General features: G+C 37.3%; 1 protein-coding gene across 4 annotated transcripts in view; it reads left to right on the forward strand.

Annotated features, from left to right (window-relative positions):
• The window catches only part of TBC1D5 (TBC1 domain family member 5), a 323581-nt gene that overhangs the window by 267481 nt on the left and 35812 nt on the right, over positions 1 to 20288 (forward strand). For all 4 annotated transcript variants that reach the window (XM_064444307.1, XM_064444304.1, XM_064444309.1 and 1 more), the window contains one exon: positions 9052 to 9215. In XM_064444307.1, the coding sequence (XP_064300377.1) occupies positions 9052 to 9215 (164 nt within the window). The remainder of the gene's footprint in view (positions 1 to 9051; positions 9216 to 20288) is intronic.

Genomic DNA, 20288 nt, shown 5'->3' on the forward strand with positions numbered 1-20288 from the left:
AGCTTTTCTAGAATCACAGAGTAATTCCAGAAATTGCTCCAGCAAGGGTTTTACAGTGCAAACATGAAACTGAATCGCAGTGAATCCTTTATGCAATCCTGTTCACAACAATGGAAGTAAAATTAGGCGTGGAACAAAATTACTTCCACAATTTTGGAGAGGCTTTTCTGTTTGCTTTTTAAAAATTTTTTCGATAGTTCCCTTATCACATTATTCTTTTTTTACCTCTTGGTTTGAAAAGTGGTCCTCTGGTGGTTATTTTCTTTCCCTGCTTAATATAATAGAAGTGTACAATTTGAAGGAACTTCTATAGGTGGAATCGATTGTAGCTTAGTCTTGATCTAGCTGGTCAAAAATGACCCCCTTTATGCTTGTATGTGCGAACTAACATGTTGAATCATCCAGAAATGCACCTGACACTTTCTGTACCAGAATCAGAATTAAAAATTGTAGTTATATTTGGTTATTGTCATGTACAAGCTGTGCACATGTTTCTGTATTAACAGGAGTATGAAGATTTGGTAAAGTTATCAAGAAATTATGCAAATTTACAATGTAGGGCACAAAGCGTTTTCATGGTAAGAGAAAACAAAACATACTGCAACGCTTCGGTACCTGCAGCTTCCTCTCACCCTACTCTATCTAACCATATTTGGTACAACACTTGTAGAAGTAATTTAAAGGCAACAAAATGTAAATATACTTTTTTTAATCAGGTGAGATGACAGTGAATTTTGTTTTACATATTAGTGCCATGCTTGTTGTTCCAGACCTGTACAGTTATCAGTATCTTGTCTGTAGCTGGATAGAAATTTTAAATGACAGCAGCTAACTACATTTGCAAATGCCATCATCTGTATTTTTAAAGAGAAACCCAAAATGGCAAAGGAAGTCTAAAGTCTTTTAGAGGCTGCCCAGTGAATCCTCTTTGAAGTAAGTTTAAATGTAGGAATGGCTTAGCAAAAAAAAAAAAAAAACCAAAACCAAACCTATTTGCATGCAGATACCTTTCTAAACAACTCAGCACCATCTCTATCATGCCTTAGAAGTGAGAATAAGTCTTTCCAGTTCTGTGCAGTACGACAGTATCACCACCTCAAGAAAGTGCTGTACAGCATCTCCAGTGAATGAGGGCACCCCTCGCAGCTCTGAGAAGTTGCGGGTACTTCTATCCCAGGCATTAAGATTTAGAATTTAGAATATATCCACACCCTGAGCTCTCATTCCAATCCTGTTTGAGCTGAACTTTTTTACATGCCTTTTTACCTTCTGCACTGGCTTTTTCAAACTCTGGATGCTGCTCTAGCTTTTGAGTATCTAAAAGCTATTTGGTGTGGTTTGTAACTATAAGGCTCCCAGGGTACTGACTACCTGTCACTGGTTGTCTTGTGTTCCTGTTCTTCACTGTGTTTTTAGCTCTCCTCAACTTTCTGGAGCTTGGTTATTTAGCTGAGGTAGGCAGAGGCATGGATTTGGGGTTTAAATTTGTAGACATTTGCACTTCAGGTTGATCTAACACTCACAGATGCTCAGCTGGACAGTATAACAGACCAAAGTGCCGTAAACCTGACAGGCATCAAGTCATGAAAGAAGTTATCCATTTTTCTCATATTGTATTAGTCATTTTAGGTTTTGAATGCTCAAGTAGTGCTGATAATTTAAATTAATATGTAGAGGGTTATAAGTTTGAAGGGATTAAATTAATTGCCTGATCTACTTTTTTATTAAGTGTGAAGAAGTCCTTGGTAACAAAATGTCTTGCAGGACTGGCAGAATGGTCCTATCCCAGCTTTAACAGCTCTGTTTAGACAGTCACCACTCGCAAACCAGCAGCAGTGACAGGTGTCATTCGTGCTGCCACCTCCAGGGGTAGCTTGTGCTGTGCACTAGATGAGGGATGGTTGGTTTACATAATCGATAGTAATTATTCCTCACTCTAAAGTTTTGCTGCTTGCTGCTGAATTTCTCTAAGAAGAAATTAATATAATTTAGATAATGTGAATGGAAAAAGAGAGGACTAATATTTAAAAAAAATAATAATAATTGCAAGCCTGTAATTCCAGATGAGTCTTCAACATCACAAATCACAGTTGAACAAAGTATCCAGACACTTAATTGGAAATTCACTTCCTTCTAATAATATATTAATCCCGTTCAGCCTGTCCTCAGCACAGAAGAAGATTTGGTATCATTACTGATTACTTATGCAAGGTAGCCTGCGAATAGAAAAGGTATTAAAATATTCTCTTGATCCTACACAGTGAAGGAATGCATTGGCACAAGTGTTAAAACCAAATCTGGAATTTATTGGATTGTCGGTTGAGTGCGTTCTCTTGAAAGACAAAAATATTGATACGGAAAAAGTCTGGTAAAAAAAGCAGAATTGTTGCCCTTTGCATTCCACTGGATTCTTGAGCATCCAGAAACTGGATACTCTTTGATTACCAAATGGCAGTGTGTTGCCAGAAAAAATAATTTCCCTTTCACTTCTGCCCTGAGAGGGCCAGATACGGTTTTTCTTCTAGGTTCTTTCACGCTGAAACCCAAAAGGCTTTTTATTTGAACGTCACGTTATCACAAGGACATGTTAGAGGACCAGTTTGAAGACGAAGGTCTGCCAAGACTGTGATCAACTATTTAAAGAGTTTCCAGACTACTGTTTGTTTTTATGAGTTGATACTTCTGTGGTATTTGTTGTAACACGAACAGAATTTCCAGTCACCGAATATGCCCTAAAGAAATTATCTCCATATTTAGAATTATTTATGAACTGTGTCTAGAAAACAAGTACACTTTTTCAGAAGGAAAAAGAAATTGTCCGTACTGATAGAAGAACTGAATAAAAATTAAAGTAATAAACCAACATTAACACATGTTTTTTTCCTTTTTTAAAAAACATATAAATATACATATTCTTAGGTAATTATGAAATTTTATTGAATATGATGGTCCCAAACTAGCAGAATGAATAACACTGTCAGTGTAAAGTACCACAAACAAAATGGGTTTGATTTTTTGTTTTAGTTTAGATTTTGATATAAAACAGTCTCTTAAAAACACTGCTATTTTGCACGTGTCTGAATGCGGCGTATAATGCACTGATTATTAAAACTCCCCCTTTGTCTTTGCCTGCTATTACACCGCTCTCTTACGATGTCGTTTGTGTTCAAAGCAGGGTCTTCCAGCTAAAAACCCCAAAGTTGCAGCTCTTTACTTCAGCGAATTGCATTTGTTGGGGAAACCTTCTAACGCTGTTGTTTGTTCACCAGGCGAGGCGGGCGCAGGCAGCGATGCTGCGCTGCCGGGCCCTGCACAGCATCCCCCTGCCCTCCCAGGTACGGCTGCTGCAGCGACAGCGGGTCTTTCTGCACCTGCAGCGTTACCCTCCGCCTGCCCACCCATCCCCGCGGGTTTTTTCCATGCGTGGCATCTCCATTCACTGCCATTGTCCATCCACCGAGTGGCACTGTTGTGTAGAGAAAAAAAAAGCAGCTTCACTTCATCGCTCCCTGACTGTGCTGTGTGTGGCCCTCCGGTTACATTCGCTGTACGCCAGCATCCGTCTGCGTTAAAAATGTGTATTTGCCTTGCACTTCGTAGTCCGTTTCACATTTTGTCGCGTGGGGCAATTCGGTCGTCAGTGTCTCTTTAGTTGTGTTACTTCCCTGTTGCTATATTTGGGGCAGGTATTTTGAGCTGAACATCTACTTCAACGCTCTCGACTATAGAGGAGCTTACCTGCCTCGGCCTGAAATAATAAGCATATGGATTTGTGTGATGAGATGGTTTGAATACATTTTAAAAGTGCTGGAAGCCTTTGTTCCAATTTCAGTGTAGGAGAAAAAGGGAAACTAATTCAAAGTTTAAAAGTTTTATAAAACTCATATCATTCTTTTTGCAAATTTTAATATTCTACATCCTGACTGTGGCAAATACAGAGTAATAGATGAGCAGATCTGAGTGGTTTTGAATTATAGATCATGCCTTACTTCTGTTCCTCTTGGTATCTTTGTCCTTGCTCTCCTTATAACTATGAAAGCTATTCTCTTCCTCTGTAGGCGCGAGCTATCATTTTTGTATGCCTTCTGTGCATGTCTTCTTTCACTTTTCCTATATTTTAGTAGAGGCCTCCAAAGTTCATGATTATCTCCCCTATAACTTAACTTAAACTTAGTAAGACCTGCAGCTTGCTTTTCTTTCATCATAAGTCTTGTCCAATCCTCTCATCATCACCTTTTACTTTATTATAAATCCCGATTATAGATCACATTACATTTAAACTTTCCTTTTTCTTTTCAAGGCATTTCATGTCTCCACCCTCTGCCCTGCCAGCAATACCAACATTCAGTCCCTTTTTCCCACTACCACATCCATGTATTTTCCAAATGGTTTCGAGGCAGAGCTTTTGTGACCCTGGGGTCAGCCCCAGTATCGTTAGCAACAGGCAAGCAGTAAGTCAGTCAGAAGCCAGCACACAGAGGTAACGCTGCTCCTTTTCACCTCAGAAGGGGATGTATTTTTAGTGCATTAAATCCTGTGCATCATGACTGTGAACTATTTATGCATTTTTAGTGTGCACATACATATTTTTGAGACATCCTACGCAGTAATATATTCTGACTACTGCTTACGTCAGGGATCCTTAGCTATTTTCTCCGTGTGCCTTGTGAGCATTTATTTTATTTCCATGCTTGTGGTTTCTTCAGCCTGTTTCATATAGGCTTTAGGACCTTCTGATATATGGCTAGATACTCAGAGATTAGATTCCTCAGATTTTCTTTTAAGGAGATGTATTTATCTGAGGTTGATAGAATGAGCAGAGGAAGATGAAAGTTTTGATCTCAGTTTGGCAATTAAGCTGCTAAAGAAGACAAAGATGAGTTTGATTACTTATTAACTGTAGTTTATTGCATCACTTCATACATTTTGATCATACATGGAGGGTAGGAGTTCTGGGTTTGGGGGGGGTTTCTGCCTTTTTTGTCTGAGGAATTAGAAAATCAGAAACTCTCTCGAATGACCTTCTTGTTGAGCTATTGAGTGAGGAGAACATGCCACACTGCTTATTAAGAAAAATACAGAATCAGTGAGACACATGACAGAGAAGACACAAATGGCATTTTGTGTAATCCTTCCAAGAGTCTGGAATCTCTGCATTGGTGCTACAGTGTTATTTCTGAAGTTACGTGAGGGTTGTTAATGCTTCAGAAATCAGTGCACACATAAGACATCTGAAAGACTTGGAAAGCATCACGGTGACTTCGGTTAACTGTTCTTGCAGCAGCTCCACTGAACTGTGTTGCAAAAATGATAGGTGGCTTTTTTGTTACATTAGGGAAAATATGTATGATTGGCGTGACTTATCTTTCAGTTTTCTTATTTACAGTTGTAAAAATGATGACTCCTCTGGAAATTGGAAAAGCCTACTGCAGTCCAAGAATTCTGCTTTATGACTTGCAACATACTGTAGTTATTCATAAGTGTTCTTCGTTCTGTCCTGCTTAATTCTTAACCACGTCCCCAAATAATCCATGTCACAGTGCTGTTCACAGGGTTGGAGTCAGAGTAAAAATTTAGTGTTTCCTGATGATAATTTTCTCAGATTTGCTTATTCATGCAGAAGGATCAGGTGCATCCTAAGCTTTCTTCTTACCTGGGTATAAGACATACAGAAATAGCATTTTTATCACTTCTGTTTTACTGCATCTCTATCTCAGTTTCAATACATCTTGTATTGCTTTTATTTTTCATCTTCATTATATTTTTTAGTCCATAAGAACCAGATTAGTCAAAGCTCTTGGTGTTATTTGAGCAAATTCCCTTTAAGAACAGTTGTATTATTCTGTCCACAAAGTCCCAGCTATACATATTTATTCTCTTGTTTGGTTATGCAAGTAGTTGCCTATTCCATTCCTCTAAACTGTGATCCATCTTTTGAAGTGTAGCTGTTTAGTAAGCAAAGTGGTGACCAGAAGGATAGTTCTCTGTCTTTTCAATTTGCTATTATATTTATGATTTGTCTTTCCTTAGAACTGAAAGACAGACTACAGAAAAATAAAATCCTTATAAATCATTTTGCCATCATTTTACCAAGCTGTATTATTTCATGTGCATGAGTTCCTTGAATATGTTTAAAGTGTCCCTCTTTCAATGGTATCTATGAAATTTTACCACATAATCTGCTTATTTGCAGGTGAAGGGGTTTAAGTGCAGGCCATACAGTGGAGAAGTATGTGAGGAACATACATTGCTCCTTGTTTAACTTTTTTTTGTTCTTTTAATCTTGATCCTATGTGGAAGATATCTTCTTATTACTAGGATGGGAAAGACAGACCATTTAGTCTGATTTATACATAATAAAATATTTTTTCATTGGACATTACTCTGTCCACAAATAATTTTTTATGGTAAGCATTTATATTGGCTGCTCTGGCTTAGCTGTGTGAATTTCTTTTATAAATGCTTTATTTGCTAAAATATATAATTTCATCTGTTCCAAAACTATTTTTAAGTTTTACCTACTGTAAAACCACACTTCCATTGTAAATTGCTACTATGAAAAGCACAAAAAGGCTCCTTCTTACATAAAAGCAACTGTAAGGATAATGGTGTTGCCAAGTGGCGTGATTTTATCCTAAAATTAGAAATCTTCTAAAAACTTCCTTGTGACTGAATTATTTCTGCTGTTTGCCATGCAGTGTTTTCTCCTTTTCCATTTCAAGAATTATTTACAGATTGAAGATTCATGTTCACCTAATTAATGCACATCCCATTTCTCTTCAAAATGTGAAGGCAACAGTTAAGTGAGATCTTACAGCTTCCATCTCCTGCACTATAAGGAAGCTGTTCAGACTAAGTGGTAGGTGATAAGTGACTAGAGGAGGGCTGAGAAGAAACAGAAAAATGCAGTTGAGTGAGGTTGGTGGGAAGGGAAGTATATGTAAAAGAAAAAGTTGGAACAAGGAAGTCACAGAAGCAGAAAAGGCGATGTGGACGGGTCTGAGGAAGAGGAGGAGGCAGACAGACAAAGCCCACAGTAAGATGAGAAGCAGGACATAAAATGTAGGAGGGTCATTGGAGCGAAGAGCAAAATCAGGCAGGAGAGAATGAAGGAGAAGGTGGGAAACAGTTTATATGCCAATTTTCTTCCAGAAAACATTGGGAATATTAAACCCAGATCCTTTCTTGGGTTTTCTCTTTTTTGGTCTGTTTTGTCACGTGTGATGTTTTATTCTTTGCTAGTTCCATCTCTTTGCATTTAACAGTCTTCTTGCCAAGATTACATTTTAAATAGACCTGTATTTATTCCCTTAAGAAAATGTGAATTGCTGGTTTCAAGTGGCTACGGCTGTGCAGTGTATGTTGCATAGGTCAAACACCATAGAGAACTTGGCTTAGGCTTTGTGTCCCCCCAGCAGGTGGCCAAGCATGGCACCCCTGACTTCCACTTCAAGGACAATTACTGTTCTAGATCTTAAGTGACTGAATTAAGTGAAGATGTTTCTGTATGAGTAGGTTTTGCTAGTTGTTTCCTTTTGTTTAAAATGTTTGATCTCAACAGAGCTGGTCATCATTTGTATCTACATCTGAATTTCTTTCTCTTTTCTGCAGCCTTTTCTGCCTCTATTTTCTTTCATTTCTTTGTCTTTTAGTTTTCTTCTGTTTCTCTAGAAACCTGTGTCACGGGGGAAGACTGCAGTGCGTAATGAAGGGGAGACTAATCCGTTCCAGAAAAGGAGTTAGTTTTGTATTTTCAGAATTGGTAGTGCATCCACAATGACAAAACACTGAATACATTGTAAGGTCTGTGCAATAATACGTGGCATATCTGGGAGTAAAACTGGTGTAGCGGGTGGGAGCAGCTCAGAGCAAAGAAGGATGAATCACTGGCATCTGTTAAGGGAGGTGGTTTTGAATTCAGTCACAACCTTGCGAAGGACATGAAGCTGCACCTGTGACATCTGAATCGTTCAGTTTCAGAGGATCATTCTTGGTGCTATAGATGGTAGCATGAAAAGCACACCAAAAACAAAGGAAAAAGGGAGAACATAAACAGACTCATCAGAACAGCTGAGAAAATAAGAAAAGGGAAGAATTCTAGAACTTCAGTTTTACTTGCTATTTTACTTTTCAGAATGGAGAATTCTAGAATTGCATCGTGTCATGCTGGGTTGAATTCCTCATAAACCTAACTGAAAGGTCTTTTAAAACTAGCATCTGTCCTAATGCAAGATTTTCATATTGAAAGTTAATGAAAACTGACATATTAATTGTTTTTCTTGTGGAGCTATTAAAGAAAAAATTTTAAGTTAAATATTTCAAAACACTTTGTGGGCCTCAACTGGAACAAATGGTCCTTATCAAAGACTGCCTGACTGCATATGGTGTCATGGTGAAACAGTCCAGGCATATACACACATGTCTTCACTTAGGCAGTGGACAATACTAGATTTATATTCTTTCCCAAACTTAACTTACTTTTTCTAGTCTTATGTCTAGATATTGTCATCTAGACGTTCAATGCCCAACTCATTCTTCGAATCTGACGTTCTGGTTCTTAGCTTTCTTTGCCAAGTTTTATAGTTCATTTGCTGAGAGAAAAAGGGTTTCCTTTGCAGTGTGATGACAGATTTTTTTGTTGTTGTTGTTATGAGACTGTTCTTTTGCTCATTATGCCACACAGGGAAGAGAAGGCCCTCGGTCTATGAATATAATACAGTATATATACTGAAATGGTATTGCTTTATATATGTGTGTGTGTATATACGTTGTTTAGCATATATATATACACACACTATATATAGTGTGTCTTTGTATATATATCTATATATACACTAAGATTTTGTATTTTTCTCTCATACAAAAATTGAGTTCCATGTATATCAGAATAGTCCTTCAGTCTCACAGTGCATGCTGACACACTTCAACATTTCATTCTGTGTTGAACTGTCCGTAAGTCTCAGTGAATGTCAATTAAGACAAGGAAGTATTTACAGGGAAAAGAAAATGCTCATTGATTAATTCTTTTGTTACTTTATACTTGCTTTCCAGGCCAAAGTTCGAAAAACATCAGCTCATCGACAAGCATAGAGAGCTTGTCTGGAGGACGTGAATTTACAGGATCTCCACCGTTGTCTGCATCAAAAAAGGATTCCTTTTTCAGTACAATCTCCCGCTCCCGTTCCCAAAGCAAAACTATGAGCCGGAAGGAGTCGGTGAGTTCTTTAACTTTTTAAGCTGTTTTAATGTCACACTGCATTACTTGTTAGAGCCAATCATTTCTTCCATTCATTGAGCACTTGCACTTAAAAAGCAAGTTTCCTTAATGTTTCCCTAAGCACATAGTAATGGCAAAAGCAGAAATAAGCTATTTTAACTGTTTCTGTTGAGTAACATCTCCATCCCGTAACCCTACCTGAAATTAAACTGTGAAAGTGCCTCTTGCCTCTGAGAAAGAGAAGTCCTGTAAGTTTATTTGCTTCATTAGACTTTTGGTGCAATCCTGAAGTTAATAAACAGTTCAGTGGGGAGTGCAAATGCTCAGCAGATCCAAACATGTCCATCTGTTGTCCATGAAATTCCTTAATACATCAGAGGTTTCCCAGTGTCCGTAGCATCTGTAGTCTGCAGTCACAGTTCTATTTCTTGCACAGCCCTGACCTTCCATTTGCCCACAAAAACCTATTATTTAAACAGATTGTTTTCATCCAGGAAAATCGGCTCTTGTCATGGGTGCGTGCCAAAGAAATTGTCATCCCATCAAAGGTATTTTAGGAGCACTACTTCAGTAAACCTCATATGCCATGGAGCAGGAGGATTTTTTACTTTATATCCACATTTCCAATTGCTGATTAGTAACCAGATACATAGTAAATGGAAAAAGTTGTAATTTTTGTAAGGTGAAGGCATAGTGGTTTTCTCCATTCCATTTTCACAAACGTATGCTCGTATAACTTCCTATTGATTTCAATAAATAGGAATTGTAATCGCAATATTTCTCTACTACAGCATTCTTCAGGTGTTCAGAGGTAAATAGCATGCAGAAGTTTAACCAGAACATCTCAGCATTTTTGTCTTTGAACAGCAGAATCTGTATTAAGTCACATCATATTTTAAATCTGATGTTTAAAAAGTTCTAATGAAATGCACAGCTTTGATCAGGTTTTGTTCACTGAAAGAGAGGGTTTAATTATTGCTCCCCGTGCTTTAATGTTGCCTAAAGAAAAGCTGTGTTTTGTGGTTAGCCAACAAGAAGTTATAATTTTGGTTTGTGTCCATTTAAGACATAGTGAATTGAATTTAAAGTGAAAACAACAATTTAATATCTTTCTGCTTTTCTCGTGAGTTGAAGAAAAATAAATATACTGATATTGAACTTTTCTTTTTATGTAGTTTAACAAGGTCTAAATCCAGCTTTTGTTTGTAACTATTGCCCAGGCCAGAACTTGGGTTTTTTTCACTAACAGAGTTTAAGAATAATTCCTCCTTAGTTCTCTAATTGGAGACATAGAAGAATTTCCCATCATGATATTCATACTCAGTTAGAATCATTAATAATTAACATGTTTTTCAGGTAAATAATTTTCTAAATTTGTGATATTTTATTAATGTTTTTTCCAAAGATTTTTGTCAAAGAATTATTCATTGGAACAGATTTGTAGTCCTTATGATAATTTTCAGTAGATTGGTAATCATGATTAACTAAAAGCAGCATAAATTTTCAAAAAATTCTTTGAACTGTGCTATATACTTTATATTGTATGATTATTATTAAATATATATATTTATTTTATATACATATGGACACATGTATAACCATTTTAAGATGAAACAGCTGGAAAAGGTTTTAGGCTACCTAAATCTATTTCCTTACATTCAGTTTTTGACTGACCTTTAAGAGAAGGAAAAGGAATTTGTAGCAGCTCCAAGAGGAAAAGGTTTGTTTAAATCTGTTCTCTGTTGCTCAAGACAATGTTTGGGTTTTGTTTTCCTGTAAATTCCATGATACCTGGTTTTCCGTGTAGAGAAGAAAACCCCAAAGAGTTCATCCTGATGTCCCAAATTAGTTGTATCAGAATACTGCAGTCTCACAGTTGCTTCATTTACAGCTGTTTTCTGGAGGCAAAAGGTGACTTGAAAACATAATGGGTTCACATCTTTGTTTTATTTATAAAACTGAACTGGTCTACATTTTTATATTTGTCTCTAATAATTATACTGATTGTGTTGTTACGTATTGGAGAAATTACCTTTGTTGGAACATGGCCAAGCATCAATCACTTTATAAAACAATGCTTTTAAGAGCCATCATTCTTGGTGTAATGGATAAAAGAGAATTTTCTCCCCTTTCACCTTTGTAATTCTAGTTAATGCCCTTCCCAAGCAAAGCGGAAATGGAATACATAGATAAAAATATGTTCTTCAACGTGGAGTTAAAAAGGGTGATTTTCACAGACCAGAGAGTATTACTGTAACATTGTCGTGGGATGAACAGGAGTATCATCATCGCAGGTCACACCTGGAGGACTGTGTCCAGTTCTGGGCTCCCCAGTGCAAGAGAGACAAGGACATAATGGAGAGAGTCCAGCAGAGGGCTGTTAAGATGACAAAGGGACTGAAGCACCTCACCTTTCAGGAAAGGCTGAGAGGGCTGGGGCTGTTCAGCCTGGAGAAAAGAAGGCTCGGGGGAATCTCATCAATGTGCATAAATACCTGAAAGCAAGGCGCAAACAGGACAGAGCCAGGCTCTTTTCAGTGGTGCTCAGTGACAGGACCAGAGTCAGTGGGCAAGAACTGAACCACAGGAGGCTCCATCTGAACATCAGGAAACACTTTTTCAGTATGTGAGTGACCAAGCACTGGCCCAGGTTGCCTGAGGAGGTTGTGGAATCTCCATCCTTGGAGATATTCAAAAGCCAGGTCCTGGTCAGTCTGCTCCAGGTGGCCCTGCTTGAGCAAGGGTTTGGACAAGACAACCTTCAGTGGTCCCTTCCAACCCCAACCACTCTGACTCTCTGACAGGATAAACTGGAATGTGACTTGTCTAAATTCTTTCTTTCCAAAAGCTGGTCCAACAAGCTGGACTTTCTCTGGAAGAATTGTGATCAAAATTGATACTTAACTTGATTCATTGCCTCCAGGAATAGGATGTCTCCATTCCTCATTTTAAGGACTTCTTAAGGTAGTAACATTTATGTTATATTTAGTCTTCTACATCTTTTTTCCTCTCAAATGCAAAGATCAGTGGAATGACTTTTTTACTGCTGTTGTCAGAAACAGATGTCCTCTGTTCTATTTAGTTGAGGAAGTGAATCTACAGCCTCAGGGTGGAATGCAAAATATCAGATCGTGTTTTGGCAACCCATGGCAGTCGGATGTTTTTTATGTTACTGCAGGGTGGCACTCAGCTCTATGTTGATGTGAGACCCACCAAAGGTGTTTGAAAGTCTGTTTTGTGCTCAGCAGTGAGATGGTTCCGTACCTCTTTATACAGTTTATGGCTTTCTGACAGCAATAACTTAGGCTGCAGTTTCTGGAGCCGTCTTACCATAAACATGAACAGGAACACTGTAATATATAATGCACTCCAGTGCCTGTTATCTTCTGGTTGGGTCAGTCTTGCTGGAATAAAGTCGTAGCAAATTTCCTCTCATAGCTTGTCTACTGCCCTCTCCTTTTTGGCAGAGTTGGGAAACAGGGTGCATTTGTGGTCCATTTATTTCTCATTACGTTTCATTTACATCTCCAGCAACCATTAAGGACAGTCTATCCCTCTTTTTGGCAAATAGCAAAGCTGCTTAGACCTTGATTCTGGCAAATATGGTTGGCTGGCCTCAGTTTCTGGCAGAATATTCTGTAAATTGCTTTCGGCCATAGAGATGTGCCAGAGAGGGAACTTTGAGTCAAACGATATAAACATTTTTAAAGCTTTCATTTTAAAAAAAATGCAGGACAAAGATGATTTTGACTGAAAAGAAAGTTATTCTTTTGAGCAACTTTATATTTTAATGAGTAAATTTCTACATAAAAGGTTTCAAGTTAAGAAAAGTCAAATTGTCCATTTGGAAAATATGTTAGTTAAAAATTCCCAAGAAGGAAACATTTCTAAGGAAAATTTGGAGCAGTTTATTTTCTTTACTAAAATAATTTAGAAACATGGTCAGTCAGAATCCTAATTTCTTCACAAAAAAATCCTGAACAAACGTGTCATGCATCATGCTGGTTTTGATTGCACAGACTTTTTAATTAAATCAAATTTGACAACATATGCTGTTGTCCCCACAAGCAGGTAGAAACAACTGTTGCTGTCTATGATTTACATAGCTAGCCTGACTGATTTGAAGTTAGTTATGAGTACCCCTACAGGTTAGAAAATTAATGCATGCCATTATTTTCAATTAAAAAGGCATCTGCTAGACTGATTTAGGAATCTGATTTTAAGCATACAAGCTTGACAGTCTTGCTCAAGTAGAAGTAGTATAAAAATCAGAGAGATAATAAATACTAGACAACCACAAAAAAAAAATCATGCATGCAAAAATTCCTTTGAAGAACAGCATGCCTTTTGTGCATGGTACACATCTTGGAGGCTTCTTTTATTCCATGTAGCTTTTCCCTGACTATTATTTTTTAAATCTCTTTAAAAGATTTTAAGCAAAATATTTGTCAGTCCATACTTACCAATGCCGAATATTTATTTGGAGATACAAATGCTATGACGAAATGTCCTTTTTTAAGTAAGCATTGTAAAATGTGCCCAGAATAAGTTAGTGTCTGCGTACAAGAGCCAATTTCCTAATCAGTATGTTGGATTTGTTAGGCCTAAAGCTAAAGACATTATGGTTGTTCTCAGTGCCGTTAAGTTTAAGGAACTTCAGTGTCTTAATGTTTAACCGAAGTTAATACTGCAGGGTATTCATCTTTCTTATGCTGATGTGATAGGCCAATTCAGACACCTGAAAAATGCAAGTTATTTAGTACTTCAGTGCTTATCTAATTTTAGGGATAGATGAAAAGAATATTAAATCTGAGATGCTGCCAGGTCATGTGAATAGAGTTTGTAGAAAAACCTCTGAGATATTTTGGAAATGTGATTCTTTTCTCCGTTGCCTTCCTCAAACTCCCACAACATGCTGTAATTCAAATGGAAGAGCTGAAAACAGTAGAAGGAAAAATAAGCTGCCTTTTAGAGGCTTTTATTAGAAAGACTTGGAAGTTTCATATAATTTAGTAAAACAACAGCTGTATGTATGAGTGGCAGTTTTGAATCCTAATGCTCCTTGTCTTTTTTGGAGACATTCATCTCAGGGAAAAGAAACTACTGTGATAAAAACAGGAAGTTAATTGCTTAGAAAAAAAGATTAAGAAAAACCCAGGTGGCTCTGCAGTGCTTTTTCTGTCATATTATGAGCAGTAAACATGTATACAGAACAGGTCTGTGGGGCCATTTGGAAGATTTTGAAAATGTCGGTGTAAACTGTTGTCTTTCTCCGGTACAAGAGATTCAGATACATGCATGTGAATTATACTTGCCAGTAACTTCTGCACTGAAGCAGATTAGAATGATATAATTTGAAAGAAGGCAGTAAGAACTTTTAAAAATTGTCAACAGCCCTTTAAAACTGGGAGAATAAAAAAGGGGAAATTAAAAAAATACCAAAATCATTAATGAATGAGACTATCAGCAATGTTTACAAAAGGATCGAAGTGACTTAGGAGCCAAGAAGTGTGATCCTTCACTCCACGGCAATCCTGTTACCAGCAGCAAGTACAGCACTTGCTCTGTGCATCCTCTTGCCATACATTAATCATGACATTGATGTTTCAGCATAACAGTGGCAAAGGAAAATAGATCTGAGGATCTAGGTTGGTGATCTAAGTTGCCCTTTTTTCCTTTTCAGTGGAGATCTCATCCCTTCATCCTGCTCTCTTAAGATAACACCGCAAAATTACTGTCCATTTCGGTGAAGAGCTGAGAGACCTGTACTGAACTCTGAACAAAAACATGGACATAGATGAGAAACATCTCTCTAAATCAGGCTATTGTCTTAGTTTGGGGGTTTTTTGAGCGGAAAGGGTTTCTGTGTTTGGGAGATTTTTTTTTCCCACTGAAATAAATTGTAGGTATGTGTTTAATAGCTTGATTCTTATTTTTGTCTGTGTTTGGTTAAATCAAATCATTCCCTATAAAAACAATAAAACTTGTGTTTCTGTTCTTTTAACAATGTAGTGTAAATGGTGTATATTTACAGTCCCTGCATAATCACTATACTTAAGTTTTACCCTCCTTAAATTCTGAACAATGTAATCAGAGATTCTAAAAACCCTAAATAATAAGATCCTGCTCTGGTCTGCATCCTCAGTCATGCTAGGAATCAAATCAAAGGTCAAATATATCCAGCCTGAACAGAGAAGAGTTTAGTGAAACTTTTCTGCAACTGGTGCTTTAAAAAAAATTTAACTGAGTATGAATTTAACAAAGGGTATACTTTGAGAGTCCTGCATGAAGGGCTGTGTGTATGTTGAACTGTGTGTATATTAAAATTCTTATTCAGGCAGCAAAATTAAGAAGCATAATTATATAAATACAAGACACCTAATCAAGCATTTCAGTAACATTCAGCCAAATACTTTAGTAATATAATATTGAAGCATGGTGCCTGAACTCTATTCATTGCAGAATATCTGTATGTTAATCTTTCCATATCCATATGCATTCAAGACTACTTACTGCATTGTTTTAGAGAGCTCTAAAATTATAAAACGGTGGGGCTTTTTCCTCTGCTCACATTTCCGTTACATTTGCTGTAGAGGGCTTATGCAGTCTTAACAGCCAGCAATGTGTGTACCAGATAAGCAGAAAGCCCATCAGATGTGGTACTGAAATGTAGTGGAGGAAATGGGATTCTCATGCATGTATGTGTTTCTTTATAGCTATTTCCAAAATACTTACAGTCATACCATCTAAACTGATATCTCACTTTTATTTTTAATGAAGAAATATTCCAATATGATTAAGTCAACAATGTAACAGCGGCACTGAGAAACCTTTTATCAGCAGTTCTATTCAAAGGGATAATTTCTATTACCCTACAGCTCTTTCTGTGCTTACCTATTCCCTTACCAAATTAAATACTACCGATTTTCTCAGTTGTTCAGTGCCTACCCATCCACATCAGTTATGCAAAATGTTTTGCATTCCACAGATCTTCCAGCTATTCATGGTTTTTGTTTTTAAACTGTCTCTCGGCAGTCCCATAGGGCAGTGCCAGCAGGTGGACTTGTGCAGGCAGCAGGTAGATAAGTCCGACTTGCCTTGTGTCTGCTTGAAAAAGAGGCTTCTTTCCATCCCTGCTTTAATTCTCTGGGCAAGAGCTTTCTCCATTATTCATGTTTACCCTCTTCCTCCTCCTGCTAAGGAGAGATTATCTGAGCATAGGTGTGGGGTATTTTTAAGAGGAAAATACACCCAGGCTAGATGAAAACAAGTCCTGCTTTTGCTCCAGTAGCACAGTTGCTGGTTTCTAGCTCTGCAACAGCGAGGCTGGTGCACCTGGAAGCTGTTCCAGTAATAGGTTTGACAGTGGGAGATGCTTTGGAAAATGTCCAAGCCCGTGGTCCTTTGCCACTAACGTCTCCAGGCAAGGTGGGACGTGGCAAACTAAGCCGACTCCAACAGCGCAACACTGGCAAATTGACTTTGAACTGTTTAAGATGGAAATTCAACAGCAGGACCTGGTGTTTAGAAGCTGTGAGCCAGAGTTTCAGCTATTTTCAGGATTTTAATTGAAATGAAATGGATCTGTCAGCAGGCTAGGGAGATCCTCTGAGGCTCCATCTTTCACTTTCTTCCAAATGTCACTCCATGTATATATTTTTAGCTTTAAGAGACAATAAATCAAATAAATAGGAAATTATACATCAACTCAATGAAACAGATATTCTGCCTTCAAGTCACTAATCTTAATAGCTATTTAATAAATATTGATTATAAATAATTTTTTTTTACCTTGCTGTCCTCATAGAACTAGAGAGCAAGGAGGAGGAACAGAGAGTTATTCTAGTTTGGAAGAGGAGAACTAGCTGACCACAAATTCTTATTTCTTAAATTTCAGAAAAGCTACAGATACATAATGCATTAAAATGCACATGTATAGATACATTTCACCCATTTCAGATTTAAAAAGAGTAAGAAAAACATAATCTTTCTTGCATTTAAAAAGTGTGGGTCTTCTTGAACAGCGCTAACTGTAGAGCATTAGAAATTTAAATGTTGGAAGAGAGAGTTCCCAGGTCATTGGCTATTCTGAATCAGAGTTGCAACCCTTCCAGTTTTGTTGGGGTTTCTTTACTTTTTATGGGGGTTTTATTACATACAAAAAGTTGCAATTTTTATTCGTTCATTTAATCCTTTAATAATCTGTTGGTTCTGTTTACATGTGCATATCTTGGGAAAGCATTGTGCGATGCCATCCCTTTCTGTGTTGTTACTGAAAACACACAGAGGAAGTCAGGACTGTACTAATGCCCAAAAATATGTGCCTTTGCAGGTGAATCCCTTCTAGCATTTTAATTTATTGGCAAATTTGTCTTGGTCTCATCCTCAACATTTTTACCTGTATTGTAAAATTTCTTTCATAGTTTTGGTACTCGTTTTCAATCAGAGCCCTCTGAACCAAATATTTTTTATTATTTTTTTTTTTCCAGTGTTGGTACATAACTTGATTTATCTTGGCTCCTAGGAGTCACAATAGTTATTTTGTTGCCCTCTCTTTCATCTTTCATTTTATTTTCTTTTTTTTTTTTCCTCAGTCCCATTCTCCCACTCCTTTCAGAGGGTTGTCAGGGACACATGTTCACTGAAGATTACACAGTGGCAGTTCTGTTTCAGGTTTTAAAATAGGTAATTGTTCTTCTGAATTGTCTTCTTTGAGCAGAAGAGAATGCATTGTGCCCCAAAATTTTTAACATTGACAGCACTGAATTTTGAACCTACGCTTCGAGGATTACTTTTTACCTAATTCATTTGTGCTTACTCTGATGTCCCCTGATGTATTTTGAGACATACAGTACTACCAGAGAGCAAAATTTCTTGTTGGAAAGCAACCAAAGTAACGATGGCAGAGGAGAAAAGAGAGAAAAAGAAAAGTATGCTTCTTTTAAGTTTTGTATTCCCCTCATCCTTCTTTAAGGTGGATAACTACACCACCATTTCATTTATTAATCTGTCAGAGAACCTGTTTGTGCTTTAAGGGTACTGATCTAGGAAAGCACTGAAATAAGTATGTAATTATCAGCAAGGATAAAGTCCTATTTGCTACTCTTAGCAACTATGCCTACTAGCACTACACAGTGAAATTAACAGAGTTTAAATAAAAGAAAAAAGGAAAGATGTTCCTGCATAAGTTACCTCATACCATACGTAGAAGCAGTCTGAGTTAAAATGGTGTAAAACAAAAACATGACTGAAGTTCACTGTGCACGCAGTCCAAAGGAACAAAATACGTGTGTACGATTTATCTGAAAATATGATGCTTAAAATGTTTAACATTGATGAAAGCACATTCAAAATAATAAAAAAACTGGCAGTTGTGAAGATGTGAAGAACACAAAATATGAGTAAGGTGTATTGGAAATATATAGTTTCTATTTCTTCTTGGATTTTGAATATAATTCATAACATTCAAAACATAAATTTGAATTTATGGCATATATATTAAGCATGGGGATACTTCAGCTAGCACAGGGACACAGAAACATTGGCAGGTGATTGTGCGGCACAGGAAATCGGTACATAACTTCTGCTTCTGCAGAAATTAATACCCGAAGGTAGTATCTGAACTTCTTTGTGTCCTCATAGGGTAATATCTGAAATAATTCCAATTTGTGCAAACATTTCACAAGGACCAAAATTCTCAGTGTAAAACTGACAATATATATTCCATCCCTGACTCTGATATGCTTGGTGAACTTGCATCTAATCTTTTCATAGCTCCTTCCACGTAGAAGAAACTTTCTCTAAACATCTGCAAAGCAAATGCCTTATGAAAACTAACCTAAAAATTCCACCTTCCCATTGACAACAGTTTGGTTGGTAACATGCTGAAGCCATGTCTATAAGACTGACTAATACAGCCATACTGTTTCCATGTCCTCCCCATATGTGTGTCTGCAGCCATCTGTTGTCTCTTGGCTTACACTGTAAAGTCCTTTAGAGAAGCGGGTTGTTTCTTTATATTTGTACAGCACCCAGCAGAGCAGGGTCTTGGTCCTGATGAAGGCCCGTGAGCAATATGATTAAATAATAGGTACGTTAAATTAGTAAATTAAAGTAAAATTAAATTAATAAATTAAAATTTTGTTTTACATTCCACTCTATGTAATTCATTGTTCAAAAACAGTGGTTTCTGGTTTAAATGTCAGCATATGCTCTAGACTGTTCTGTGGCTGGCATAGATCATAAAAGAATCATGGGGGTATCAACCAACATTCAGCTGTCAGGGGTTCAATATTAAAAGGTTATGTCTCATATTTAATTGTTAGATTAAAAAATGAAAACTAAATAAATTCTCACAAAATGGAAACAGTAACCACTGCTTTTTACTCCAGGGAAATTTGCATAAAGTTAAATGAGAAAGCAATTTATGCCACACATCTGAATCTTGTTTGACATGTAAAATGCTACCAATATCCAACAGGTATACTCTGTGTATGTTTTATGAATAAGCACTTAAGTACCGCTAAGTCCCTTGGCAAGTCCCTGGCTTCAGGATTTCCTTGTATCAATCTGATTTTTCCCTTTATTTTCCTCTAAATATTTTGATACCTCGTTAGAATTACTTTCTAATTTGCCCTGCCAATTTGCCAAGAGCTCAGAGGATGTTTCCTTAGTGCTCTTGCTATGAATACTGAAAGAATTGAAAATGTGACTGGGCAAATTAATACAGGAAAACTCCAAAAGCTAAAAAAAAAAAACAACCCACCTGTAGTTCAAGAAGTCCCTGATCTGCAAATCTGTGTGGCCTGGGAGATTCTGAGCAGTACCGTTACATGCTTATATCATGACATACTTTATTCATTACACTTTGCCCAACCCATCATTGACCAGCATCAGACAAGACACCAGGAAGACTGGGCTGTTACTCCAACACAGTTCTGACACCTTTTGTGTTATGTTTTTGTATTGGGTTTGCATGGCAAGGTTGTGGTAGCAGGGTGGCTACACGGGTAGCTTCAGTGAGAAGCTGCTAGAAGCTTCCCCCATGTCTGACAGAGCCAATGCCAGCTGG

Source organism: Phalacrocorax carbo, chromosome 2, assembly GCF_963921805.1.
Source record: "Phalacrocorax carbo chromosome 2, bPhaCar2.1, whole genome shotgun sequence".
NCBI classification, from domain to species: Eukaryota; Metazoa; Chordata; class Aves; order Suliformes; family Phalacrocoracidae; genus Phalacrocorax; species Phalacrocorax carbo.